This window comes from Opisthocomus hoazin, chromosome 3, assembly GCF_030867145.1.
Source record: "Opisthocomus hoazin isolate bOpiHoa1 chromosome 3, bOpiHoa1.hap1, whole genome shotgun sequence".
Taxonomy (NCBI): domain Eukaryota; kingdom Metazoa; phylum Chordata; class Aves; order Opisthocomiformes; family Opisthocomidae; genus Opisthocomus; species Opisthocomus hoazin.
Genome location: NC_134416.1, coordinates 11,029,044 through 11,043,587, shown reverse-complemented (window position 1 = coordinate 11,043,587; position 14,544 = coordinate 11,029,044). Strand labels below are relative to the sequence as shown.

Sequence of the window (14,544 nt, the reverse complement as noted above, 5' to 3'; positions counted from 1 at the left end):
GGAAAATATATGGTTTGCATTAGAGCAGTTTATGTGAAGCTCTTCAATTTCCTTCAGTTACCAGAGGTAGCTTAGACAGTTGAAATTAGTGGTCTGATTGCATCTGAAGTGAATTAGGGAAGTAGGGAAACTATACAAAGCCAGGTGGGGTGATAATTTCTGGTAAGACTAAGTGATGAGTTAAAAAAGCTGTTCCAGGAGTGAATTTAAACCTAAAGGATGACATAAAAAAAGCTCAAACTTTGCAAAAGTATGATAGGGCTTTGGATGTCTTCCAACACAACCTGGAGGTGTTTGGTGTTTGGTCTGTCTTAACCATAATTACGACTGCTTGAGAAGGACAGAAAGAAGTTCAAATAAAATAAAAAAAGTAAAAAAATAAGTGGATCTTAATTATTTCTATTTTTAAGAATACCTACACGTAGGGTAAATTGCAGTACAGCCACATGGTTAGCCTTGCTATACTTTAGAATGCAGCACCGTAAATGCAGTAAGAGGAGATGTTCATTAGACATCTAGCAAACTCAAGCAAATAAATGTAGCAACTCCATGACAATTGGCTCATATTTCAAACTTTGGATACACGGCACTTTGTGAAAGTCAGACTTGCAGACAGGTTACTAAAATTCAGAGTCAGCTAAAATTCTTGACAATTTCTTGATGACACATGCTGAGGCATTCTTCTCCAGCAACAAAAATTGTCTTGTCTCCACTGAAGGAAATGGTCCTAGCACGCCTCTTGGGAACTTTCTTCTGGAACTTAAAGGATGCCATTACAGAGTTAAATTGCATAAAATATTGATGGAGTAAAAGGCACTAAGTAAAAAATTGCTGGTTGTCTTTAAGCGGTATGAAATACCCAGGAGTATCAGAATTTGGCACAGACTGGGTCTAGGTGGAGTATTAGATATCAGTATCTAACTAAAAGATCAAAAATTTGTCTCAGCTATTTTTCAACCTGTCTCAGCTTCCTTCTGAAGTCAATGCAGGTTTTGTACAACTTTCACTGTATTAAGTCATGCTGTTATAATGTCCACAGAGATTAGTACCCTTTTGTAGTCAAATGTCAGTAAAACTGACAATAAAAACCAGTAAAAATATTCCCTTTAGCCTGGACTTTAAAACCATAGCATATGACCTCTCAGAAAGACAGTTCATTTCCTAGCTCTTAGAAATGCAAATAGACTACTTAGATAGAAGTACTAATTAAAAAAATAAAAAAGAAACAGAAGAAAAAAAGGAAAAAAAAAAAAGAAAGAAAAAGAAAGTGATACATTAGTTGCCAGGGTGACTATCTTTATCCTGACTGTCAACTAATATAATTTGGGAAGACTGCATTATAAAGCCCTGAAATAAGGATTTTATAATGGAAATGATAACAGCTTTAACTAGAGTGTGGAGCTGGCTATTGATGTAATACCCTTAAATGGACCGAGTAGTAATAAACAGTTGGTAGATTAAAAATATTTTCTGGTTTCACCTTTTGTACAGCTTGCTTAGAAAAGCTTAAAATGTGTAATGGAAAGACGTCTTTCTAATTTTATACAAATACAGTAAATTGGGAACCTGAGTACTGAAGTCAGAAAGCACAGCCTGTCCTACTGTTTAAAAAGTATCAGGTCAAAAGCTTTAGATGATACCTGTCATTGATACATCCTGGAAACTTAACTATTAGCTAGGTTTTATGCCAATTCAATACCATAGATTAATACCTAGATACACCAGGTGAAGCCTGCTAGAAGATGGGGTCCTGACAGAAGAGTGTCTCTGAAATAACACTGTTGGATCTCATAAGATTTAGTTCTCAGGTGTTGTGGACACATTTTTTGCCTCTCAGAAAATCAGAAATGGTTGCTCTTTCTCAGTGCTCCCAAGTGCTTCCTTCCACGACATATGGGCTGCCCACTCATGCTCCTTCACTCGAGGGCAATCTGTCCCTACATCCCACAAGCTTAGGAGGTCTCAGGGTGATATGTGACTGGCGAGGGGAAGAGTTGAGCCCCTTCTCTCTTGCCCCTAGACTGGTGGAGGGATTCTCCCCATCCCGGGCAGGTGAGCTGCCTCCCTCCGCCCTGCGCTCAGGAAAGGGCTGTGGTTCAGCTTTGATCTTGTTTCACACTGTGGGAGCAGGACCATTCACAACCCCAGGGCAGCTTTTCTGGCAAAACAGAGGAAAGCACTGCAGCTCTGGGAATGGGAATGATCTCACTATTGAGGCAGGCAGGGGGATTTGAATGCTGGCAACAGGGAGAAGTAAGGAGAAGCTGATATGAACTTAACTGCTCTATTAAATCAGCTCTGTGCACTACGAAAGCCTGATGTAAATCACTGTTTTGAGGGACTTAGAGAATCGCTGTCACATACAGGCTTTGTCTGTGGGCAGTCTGACATACAGGAGTGGAAACCTCTCTGCTCCAATAGACTGCAACCTAGCCAGGCATTTTATCACAACAGCAAGGTGATGTGTTATCTGGGTTAATCATTAATAGCCGTGCTACTTGCATGCATTAACAGCAACAAACTAAACTTTCTGCAGGGGTGGATGTTGAAATTTAGATGATCGATTTGCTCATGTTAACAAAGCAGCATATGACCTTTCTTAGGCATCTGGGTCTGTCACATGGTATAAGCAGCAGGGAAAGAAAATTTTTTGTGCAGTTTTATACACTGGTGACTTATACAGAGTATAGAAGTTATTTTGAGAACATGCAATGTTTAATTTTCTGCTGATTCTAAGAATATATATTAGTATAAAGATGTACTATGGGGAACAGTGGAAGGGGCTCGCATTTGTTAATACAATATAAAGCAAGTATGTTTCTAACTTCCTAGGAATATCAGAGCTCTGGCAGATCCTGATGTGTGTGTAGGGAGTACAACACGTCTCAGATTTGATGACTTAAAACCTCTCTCACTCAAGATGACAGCATCACTTAGGCTTTTTCCACATGAAGAGGTCTGTTGCTACTGCTTCTTATGTTCCATGGCCAAAAATTGAATTGCTGTAGAAGATCTTTTGCTACATGTTTCATCGGTGGAAGTTGGAACTGAAAGTGAACAGAGGATTCCTGCAACCGCTACTGTTGTTTCAAATTTAGGATTTACATCTTCCAAACTATCACGAGACACAGGCCATGTCAGGCAGAAATAACATTCTATCTTCCAGGTGAATCAGCCACCTCAGACAAAGAAAAACTAGGCAGCTCAATGGAAAACCATATATTTTCACATATAGAAAGGATGACATAAATGTCTCAAAACATAAAGCATCAAATTATTTTAAGACTTCCTAGGGAGCCACTGTCCATAACGCCTTGCTGTTAAGCGTAATAACCTATGAGCACATAATTCTTCCCACGCTTTGTACATTATGAAACAAAATAAATTACAGCCTTGTGCCTCACAACAGTTTTTGAATGCACAAGACTGATGAATGAATTCTGGAAAAACTCAGGAATGGACAACACCTGACTGGGAAAATTAGCCTAACTCTGAGTATTATATGGGCTGAACACAACCACTGAACATTTTCAGAAAATCATAGCTGGCAAAAAAATAAATATTTTTGTCTTTTCCAATGCCTGCAAGCTGACCATTTCTACCTTTCTTCACTACAGCCTCACACATACTTGCCAACCACAAAACAGGAAAAAAAAGGTCATAGTTGATGATATAATGTAAGACAGTTAATCTGTTGGCAGGGTTAACAGAGTAGTGTGTTGGCAATGTTTTCTGACTGTGGGAAATACACGTTGCCTTACCCAGGAATTCCACCTGACTCGAGTTTGTTTGCGATATCCACGTCCCATGACCAGACATCAAACTGCCACTTTCGCAGGCCCAGCACTCCACACAGAACTGATCCCGAATGTATCCCTATTCTCATGTCAATGTCATGCTTCGTTCTTGACCTAACATATCTGTTAAACAAAACAAAAAAAACAAAAGAAAAAAGGAAAGAGCAGCCTCATGAAAGTCTATGCCACGGTTTTTCATATCTTTTAGAAAAGCGCATGATGTAAAATACAATGTCATTCATTATAAAGAACCATTTAGTCTGTAAAATGAAGAGATAAGTTTCTAGGTAGCAAAGTACATGTAGTGATAAAATGACTTTAAAAGCCAGATTATCATTAAGCACTTAATTGCATGCAAGGTTCAGTGGCACATGTTGTTATTCCTATGAGACAGAAAGAGAAAGATAGGCAGAGAAAAAGATGTCTGAGTGAAGTGTCTGGACTCCTTGAGTCCTTTGGCTTGGAATTATAAAAGAGCATTCAACGTTACAGATACTATTATTATCCAACCTGAACATATTTTTATATTCCATTATACTTTTGAATAATTTTCAATATTTCAAAAATGTTACTTTATTGACAGAAATTTTGCAGAGTTACTCTTTGTCCAAAGGTGAATTATTTTCAGTAGATTTCACCAGAACACAATTTGCACTGTTATGGTAATGATGTGATTCTAAAATCACTTTCTTCAATTCTGTTTAATGGCAAAGACCATTTCACCTCTTCAGAAGTGAACACTTGTGGGCATATTTCTTAACAGTCTCAAAAAAGGGACTTTGTCCCAGCACAGTTTTCAATTAATGAATCTATCGGTTATGAAGGGAATTTTACTCTGTTAAAACAGTATCATCCTTTTCTCAGACAAGACAACATATATCATTTATAACCACAGGCATCTTAGTATTGTCTTAGAACTGGGACTGCCTCTTGCAAATCTGTATCGAAACAGTCCAGACATCACCATGGGAAGCTTTCAACTGAAATAATTGAGCTGTATCCACTGGAATGACAAAGAGACTACATTTCCAGTTCTGCCTGTGTGACAACAATTATTTGCACCAGAAATACTATTAGAGCTAGTGTTCATTAATATTTAAATAGCATACTCAGGATAGGAAAAGTATATTGCTGCTGTTGGTCTACAAACAAGGCTGCTGCTTCTCTGTAGAGAGTCCCAGTCTTATGGTAACTGAAGTCAATAACAGCACAGCAAGATCACACAACAGAGCAGGCAAAGAATAAACAGCTCTATTTTAACACTCTGAAGCTAACTACCATTGCCTAAGATGCCTCAGCCGTGACCTTGACAGACCCTCTCTAGAGGAGAAAAAGGTAAATTGCTCACTGCATTCAATACTTGGCCTTTTGTTGTCATAATGGGGCATCAATTCAGTTTGAGGTGGGAAATAAAAGAAATTAGTTTAAAAATGGCGAGAAACTAGCGCTATAAAAATGTGAAGAATCAAAAATTAGCATTTCATCTTTATTTCCCTTTCCTGTATATTATGAAACCTTGGAGAAATACATGTATCTCATATGTCCTGGTGCAGCTGTTTGACTACTACAGAAGACCTGTTCATCAAATCAGGAAGCTAATGTGTTTCAGATATCTAAAAGAAAGAGATTATTAAAACGTTAATCATAAAATAATAAAAAAAAAGAAGCTTTTGGCAGGGATTTATCTGTGTTCTGATACTCTGAGTTTAGAAATTCTTCTACAAGTTCTTTACTGGCTTGCAAGCAAGAGGAATTGAAATATCAAAATTGAACAAGTAAACATCTGTCTCTGGCAGACGGGACATGGAAACAACTCCTCCGTACCAAAACAGTGCCTTAAATGTTGTGAGAACAGCTAAGAGAAGTGAGAGCACTGTAATTTGTAATGCGTTTTGAAGAATTCTTATAGATAGGCTACAAAAATATCTAAACTAACACTCCTAACCATCAGAGGAATTATCACACGGCTCCCCACATGATCGTTTCCCCAGTCTGCCTGTTTCTTTTGTTCAGACTAAGATAATTATTTCTCATTTTATGTCTGATTTCCTTCTTTTGAAATCAAAAGCTAATTGGATCCAGAGGAGTAACTGAGCGAAAAGGTTTGCATTGAAAAATATACACAATAAGAGGACCTTAAATTTAATAAATTGGTCTAATAGCATATATTTATGTAATCTCTTTCTCTACATATATATACACACACCCTATTAGACCAATTTAGTTTTTAAAAGTACTACAGTATTTAACTGCTAATAAATACTAGCATTTAACATCGGACAAATACAGGAATTGAGAAATCACCAATGGTATGAAATTTAGTAAGTCCAAGTGCTGGGTTCTGCACCTAGTATGGAGTAAAGCCGGGCACAAGTCCAAACTGGGAGACGAGTGGCTGGAGATCAGCCCTGCAGAAAGGGATCTGGGGCTGCTGGCCAGCAGCAGGGTCAGTAGGAGCCAGCAGCGTGCCCTGGCAGCCCAGAGGGGAAACCGCAACCCAGGGTGCAGCAAACACACCATGACCAGCCGGCCAAAAGAGCTGATCCCCTCGCTGTGTTCAGCATTGCTGTGGCCTCACCTGGAGTGCTGTGTGCAGTTCTGGGCCCCACAATTTAAGAAGGATGTGAAGGTCCTTGAATGTGGCCAGAGGAGGGCAACAAAGCTGGTGGTAGGGCTGGAAGGAATGTCCTGTGAGGAGCGGCTGAGGACTCTGGGTTTGTCTAGCTTGGAGAAAAGGAGGCTGAGGGGCGACCTCATTGCTCTCCACAGCTTCCTGAGGAGGGGAAGGGGAGAGGGAGGTGATGAGCTCTTCTCTCTGGTACCCAGTGCCAGGGCATGTGGAATGGTTCAAAGCTGCACCATGGGAGGTTCAGACTTGACTTTACGAAGAATTTCTTTATGGAGAGGGTAGTCAAAGACTGGAACAGGCTTACCAGCGAGGTGGTCAATGCCACAAGCCTGGCAGTGCTTAAGAGGCAGTTGGGCAATGCCCTTAACAATATGATGTAACTTTTGGTCAGCCCTGAATTGTCAGATAGTTGGACTAGATGATCGCTCTAGGACCCTTCCAACTGAAATACTCTATTCCATTCCATTCCATTCCATTCCATTCCATTCCATTCCATTCCATTCAGTTAAATACTATAAATTACGGTCTTGTATTTGCACCCTATATGAGAACTAACACACAAAGATCTCACTGGACAGACCAGGTACAAATGATGGTGCAAGTGGGCAATGCATCCCTCTGTTTCCAGTATGTTCACAAAGGATTGCTGTTTTTTAACTTTTCATTTGTCACACAAATGTGATGATGGCCTGAGAAGGCTTCGTCAGCCTCAATCAGCCACACAGGACGTCACAAAAACTTCACATACCTGTGCCGTCCACACTGCCTCTTGCATGACACTGCAGACCCTTGTCAAGGTCCTATCTCCCTTGCCTCACCTGTTGTCTTTCACAACCTACCAGCAACTTCTTCCTGTGTGCCACTTAGGTGATATTTCATCTAAGCTCTTCATCTGCACTCAGTGTGGATTTGGCTACTTGCCTGCATCCTTTGACTGAAGGCTGTTCTGTTTTTCTGTCTGCTGCGGTGCTGGTGAACCTACAGGGCCCCATTCTTCACATCCTCCTCTTCTTTGCCCTTCACAGCAATGTGCTCTTATGTTGATAGGTAGGAAACTAGTTTCATGAGGGCACCTGACTGAATTGAGCCACAGGCAGTCTGAGATATATTTAAACAGGCCTTGTCCAGAACATGAATCAAAGCAGAATAGTGATCTGGTTCTGCACCCGTTGCTTTATTATTTGCAGCGCAAGACTGAGAGCAGAGTGGCTGAGAACCTGTTTGTGAAGATGCTGGATTTCACCAAACGTCTGTTTTAACCTGAATAAAGCATAAATGGTTGTAGTTTAAAAGTGAGGTGGTTGATTGGTATGTGAAAAGCTATGGAATTCTTCTTTAAAATTTGGAGTGATGTGAGGTGAAACAAATTTCTGAATTATGTAGAGAGGGGGACTTAACCATAGTCAAATCAATCTCCCTAATAGTCAGACTACCACATACTTTAATGGGTCTTTTTTATATACTGCTATAGGAAAAAAAAGCAATTAAAAACTTTGAATCAACAAACACTGGATCACCTTCATCAATAGGGGTAGTTCTCATTGGTTCGGAAAAAGAGTTCTCATAAATAATAGCATGTACTTGATACTTAAAAATGAAGAGTGTTCATTTTGCATCAGCTCAGGTGTTCCAGATTTTTTGTTTCTTCTGCTTCCTAAATTTATTCAATTATCAATGAAGAGTCTAATAAAAAAAAATGCTTCAACTGTTTTACAGGCCCTCTGCAAATACTTTGATACAGCGTGCGCATGAAGCTGCATTATTGATGACCTATAAAGCAGCCCTGTTTACCTCACAGACTGTCTGATATCTTATCCAGATTGAGGCAAATATGATTGATGCTATTCATGCCATATCTCATTTCAGTCAAGACAGTGATAATAATTTCATTTATTTTAATTGGATCTTGGCGTTTCCTTCTGGCCAGCATTCTTTGATGGGTCCTTGATTTTTGTGCTATTAAACAGAGGCTTTCCTATTTGCATGTAGAAGGTGAGCCAAAAGCCAGAAATCTGCTTTTCCTGAATGCCCTGAAATTCACACCTTAGAGGTTCAGACCTTGACACACTGTCTGTGCAGACCAGTTTTACTGTGCAAGGTTCTGTCTATGCTATGAGATACTTCAAACAGCCCCCAGATTAAATTTCCTAGCTAACTAGCTCTCTCTCAACCTGTCCACAGGTTCAGGAGTTTGCATGTGACAAAGACCATTTACAGTAGGCAGTTTGCAACTGGTTTTGAAAGCAAAAATAGTTTAGAAGAATGGAGTTGGCCAGTCTGTGCTACTTCTTCATGTTGACAGCTAACATTCCGTGGGGCTGTTTAATCTGCTCATCAAGACATAGCCACTATCATCCTCATGCAGATGTAACAGGAAAGTCTACGGAGTCTGGTTGAAGTAAGTATGGGTCATAGCTGACCCTGCTTTGAGCAAAAGGTGGGACTAGTGGTCTCCTGATGTCCCCTCCAGACTGAACTCTCCTATAATCCTAAGGTTCAACTACATGGACAACTTTTTTGTTGGACTCAGCAGATCTGTGGAATTTTCCTAAATGAACGCAAGTGCTTTTTTGTGCTGACATGAGATGGTAGTAGGTGAACTGAGGTAAGCACTCTTTCTGGTGTGATTCTGGGAACTGTGTGATGCTTGCGAAGGAGATATCCATTATTTTCGAAAAGCTGTGTAACAGGGTGCGCTAAACTACTGAGCAGTTCGAAGAAAACAGCTCAGGTACTATGACTCACAGGATATAACACTTTGTAGTTGGACTTAACACAGCACTGAATTTACGATTTATGGTATATATTTATGGTATATATTTATGGTATATATTATCCCAAGAAGCCAGGATGAGTTTACCTTGGAATTAAAGCTGGATTCCAATGTCAGCAGAAACTATTATCTGCAGAAGTTTCGTATCATTAGACTTATCACCCATATAACTGACTTGCTGAGTTCAGGTGGATACTGTAGCAATATGAACTGGGTTAAACCACTACTATATTCTTGTTTCATGTGTCTGCCTGCTCTCAGAGGCAGGAAACTAATAAAGTACAAGTGACCACAAACAACATTATAAGAAGTCTGCTTTTTCACTTGAAATCTAAGTGTAAAAAGCTATATAAATACATACAATCCTAAACCATCCTGTCAACATAGCTTTGATTGTATTTGGTGGCACATTCAAAGAAAAGATGTCTCAAAGGTACATGGACCTATTAATCTCTACCCAGTACAATTCATATAGTAACCCAACAGCAAAAACAGGGAGAGGTATACTGGTCTTACGCTCTGTCCATTCACAGTCAGTGGCTGAAACAGACACATGGACGTAATGATGTGATCCAGTCCCAGTGTGAAACTTACTCACTGTGTGGCCTGTCTGAAAATTGCTGGCTAAACTTGTGAATATCTTGCAAAGCTCCTTTCTACCATCATACAGAAATAAAGGAAAGCAATAGTTTTTGGTTTTGTGAAGCATTATTCCATCTTCTGTGAATCAGGGCTCATTACAACATAGGCTGAGCCTTGTACCTTATACAAGAAATAACTTGCAGAAGGAACCCAGAATTGGATCAATTATATTATATTATTATATAATTAAATAATTTTTTATTAGTCATGGAATATGAAAGCACTTCCTGGCAGTTTCACTGCCTAAATAACTTCTTGAGCAGGCATAGATTACTTTATGTTTTTTTTAACACTCGACAGATGAAGTTAAAAGCAGATTTTCCCGAAAAAGGAGGAAAAATGCCAGGTCGGTCACTGAGATCATCCAAAATACTTGTGGTGTTTTGGGTTGTTCTTTGATTTTGGAGTTTTTGTGGGGTTTTTTTTGTTTGGGTTTCTTTTATTTTTTCCTGTCTCATGAACTGATGTTAACATTAGTAGTTAATTACAGACTTTTAGTGAAGACAAGCTGTTATCTAATTTCTGGAATTTAGCTTACATTGTATGCTGGGGCTATTTTTTCTGTCACAATAATTACTCTTTCAGTTGGTGTTTTAGTGGGAAATAATCCATGAGATTAAATAAGAACTCCTTGACTTACCAAACAAATATACCAGCATAAAGGTTTGTTTGAATTTCCACTGTTATGTGAGTTGTTGTTGGATTTCCATCTTTGTACTATCTGAGTGAGTCCTTGAGGAGTTGGGCCTCACACAATCTCCCTCTTCCCTCTCTCCTCAGTCACAGGGATTTTAGGAATAAAGACATTTAAGAAGGTGGTGGTGGAAGCAGTAGCCTTTAACCCCTGGAGGCATCCCCTGTCAATTATGCTGACACGGTGTCCCAAGCTGAAGAGCAGAAGGGACAGTTACATTGTCCACCTTGTTACCCCGTGCCACATGGGCTAATATGTTTTACCCATTTGTGCTTGTTTGTATTCTGGTAACTTGTGTCTGATGGAAGTATTTAATCTAGGAAGAAATTCAGTTTTGATCTGAAAACACTGAGGGACAGATAAGCCATCGCTTCTCTTAGTGGCACCGTCATCCATTTTTAAATCTACTGTTTTCTGCCCATAAAAATTTTTATGTGCTGCTACCAAATAACTTCTCAATCCTTTTTTTCGCTCAGCTAAACAGACCAAGCTTCTCAATTCTTGTATTTTAAAGGCACTTCTGCTTCACAGATTATTTTTGTGAATTTTCCCTGCACCCTTATAAAAATGTTTAATAAGCTTTGTAAAACGAGGCCACCACATCAAGATTCATTATTCTCATCACAGTCTTGACATTGACAGACTATGGTGGTATAATTTCCACTTTGGAAGTACTCTCTTCACTTTTATAAGAAAATTTCCTTCACCTGTCTTCACAGTCTTCCACTTTCATGCTTCCTCTCCTTTCCTGTTCACCTCACTTTCCCTCTGAAATTTCCTCAAGATGCTTTACATAAATGTTTTTCTCCTCACAGCTCAACCCAAAGAATTTAAAACCCCAATGAACAGGCATGCTAATCTCTGTCTGGTGCATAATGTAATATTTAAAAATTATCTCATTTCAGAATTACTTATGTGTTCTGTATGTTTCTCTTCTCTATTTTACATCTATTTTAATATATTTGAGAGAACAATCTTTTTACCAAATCTAACCTCATTTTATTTTTAGGCCTTACATTCATGTCCCATATTTGACTGTCAGTAAATAGACAATAACTACATCTTGAATTTTATCACATATCCCATCTATAATGCCATCCATCTGGCACACCAGCACAGCTTTGGCATTTCACTACAATGTAATGAAAAATGTCAATGACTGCTTTCTTCTTATAAATCTTTCTTTCTCTATATAGACATAAAGATAGGATGGCTCTTTCTTGTAGGTAAGAGCAGCTGCAGATTTAGTTTCCCTGAGTGTCAATTCTGACACCCATTTAGCTTGGGTGATAACTGTTAAAATGGAACATTATAATCTGATGACTAAACATTCCACTAGCATCTCGTTTCTATAAACTGTCAGTACAGACAGGCATTAATACAATAAAATTAAATACAGGAAATATTACGCTACACGTGAAAAGATATGAGAATCAGCTGAATAAATGAACCTTTGTGAAGAGCTTGTGGTTTTTTGTTTTAATTTACATTTCCATCTGTAACTAAAGACAGTTTACAGGAGGTTGGGTTTTGCAAGACAGCTAGAGTTAGGATTCTTGCTCACACACAAATGTGATGAGACAAAACTCATTGATTTAGAGTAATTATTAGGTTTCATAGAACCTTCCTGTGTCTGAAAGCTGTATTTCAATTGTACTCAATGGTTAAGGGAGCAAAGTACAAGAAGACAGAGAGGAATAACAATAACAGAGTTTCTTTTATAAGATCTGCAACAAGACACAGTGATGCAAAAAATCATTACAGAGGAATAAAGATCTTGGATTGTTTTGTTGTGTTCTGAACAGTTTCTTACAGCTGCAAAGAAAGAAGAAGAGCAGCAAGACTCGGATCTAGATCCTTGGTGTATGATCATAAGACTATATTGCGGAGTCTCATCTAACAATAATTTAACACTTTAACTGTATTGATACGAGCTGTATTAAAACATTCAGAAGTCCCTTGTGAGTCAATCTGTCCATGTAGATTTATTTTACGTGTTTTGTAATGAATAGATTTGAATTTCTTGTTCAATTCCTGCTGACTATGCAGTCATCAAGAAGACTAGAAGTTAAATTTGATAAAGGTACCCTGGGTTGGTAGATTTTTGGGCACTGAATCACCAGAATTGTTGGTACAACTCCTTGCAATGTTACCCGCTACCTGGAGAGAATAGGAATCTTGGAGAATCTGCAGAGGAAAATCTGGTTTGCCCATTTTAAAGCTTCCTTCTACATTAATTGCATAAAGAATTTAAACCAGTGCAAGAGTCAGGAGTTCTGAAAGTACCTGGATTTCTCTCCACAATCTTGGTGTCTGAATCCCAGTTACAGGTGGGATGCTGTAGCATAAATACTAGCCTTTTTTTTACTGTCTAATTCTTAAGCTAGGCTGCATGCTTGAGCTAAAATATAGCTAAGAATTGAAAGCTAAGATACAGCTCTGCAAGAAGGAGAAGAAACAACTGTTCTTGCAGGCTTTCTAAGTAGTGAAATTTTTGGAAATTTCCTGTAAATATCCTCTGAATTGCAAGAAGGCTTTGAGTTCATCTATATAAATTCAGTGTAACTACAAAATCTGAACGATGGTTGCTCAAATCTTGGATCATCTCACTATTACTTTGGACATACAAAATATTTTGTGAAATCTTCAGATGAAGATAAAAAATTCTATAATCATCAAAATGTCATTTTTAGCAGGTTTCAGATCTGATCAAATTCTGCACTGTACCAATATGGTAGAATAACAGCTTTCTAAAGAATTTTTTTAACTTTCACTGTGAGACATATTTACTAATTTAAGTGCTAATTAATAGACTGTAGATAACTTCAAATTCTCTCAGAAACATGGGCTGAAGTATTTGTAATATCCCATGAAAGGACTGGCCCGCCTTGTCAACTATTTGAGCACACAAAATAAGTAACACAAGGCTCCTATTCTCTGAACAGAAAAGCTTGGGGAAAAAAATGATACTTGTTGAATGGCCAGAAATTCAGATACTAAGATTATCAAATAAATTGGAGGCAATATGAACTGAATTAGCCTAGGATGACCAAAGTCCTAATAGACTGTGTTATCTCAGCTCTCACTGAATATAACTATAATTTAAAGTACTGGAACTACAGTAGCATTTCTACTGGATTTCTGCCTTTGAGACCTGGTTCATAAAAAGGTACTGGGATGTTAGAGACATCCAAAAATGTAAGAAGATTCAGAGAAATTTACTATCTTAGAGGAAAAACGACTTACAACGGATTTTCTGCAGATGGCATTACCAAGAAAATGGAAATGATTTTATGTGTGTCTCCAGGAATTTTTAACAATGCTGGTGGCTTTTTTCATTTGTGTATGTTCTCTAATTCATGTTTCCCTTTCACTGTGGGGATTCCAAAAGAAAAATATTGATTACTTAGTCCAACATTTAGTCTGTGATAATTGAATCTAATCTTTTTAGGGATCGTTGTTGCATAATCATTATTCAGCTACATTTTCCATTAAATAATTTTTGTCAAATTCTTCCTCTATTAAGATCTCAGTGGTATAGCTGCAGTACACATTAACTCTTTCATGTACATAATGAGACACACTCAGATTAAAGGTGGAAAACAGCCTGGAAAAGAAGCAGACAAAGAGACTGGACAGCAAAACACCCATGTAAAGAGGAGAGTGCTCAGATTAGGCAACACTGCTTTAGGGAAGACAACAACAGAAGAAGGATTTGGAGGAGGGCAACTCAGCAACATTGAGATAGAGAAAAAATGGATAAAAAAAATGGAGAAAACCTCTCTTGGAGCATTAGATCTTGGGCAATGTCAGAGTAAATTATTGGACAAGCACTACACATGGACTGCTGAAACGTTGCTATTATTAGTCCTGATTGTATTAAAATACAATAATCCTTTCAGAAACGCAACTATATTTACATGATGGGAACACATCCCTTAATTAAAATACTTCCAGCCCTTGTGGATTTAAGTGATAAAGCAATTTAAGTAAAATTTGCTCATCTGGC

General features: G+C 38.3%; 1 protein-coding gene across 2 annotated transcripts in view; it reads right to left on the bottom strand.

Annotated features, from left to right (window-relative positions):
* ADCY8 (adenylate cyclase 8) overlaps nucleotides 1-14,544 on the bottom strand; it is a 141,195-nt gene that overhangs the window by 55,939 nt on the left and 70,712 nt on the right. For both annotated transcript variants that reach the window (XM_009941668.2, XM_075415543.1), the window contains exon 6: nucleotides 3,762-3,920. In XM_009941668.2, coding sequence (XP_009939970.2) covers nucleotides 3,762-3,920 — 159 coding nt within the window. The remainder of the gene's footprint in view (nucleotides 1-3,761; nucleotides 3,921-14,544) is intronic.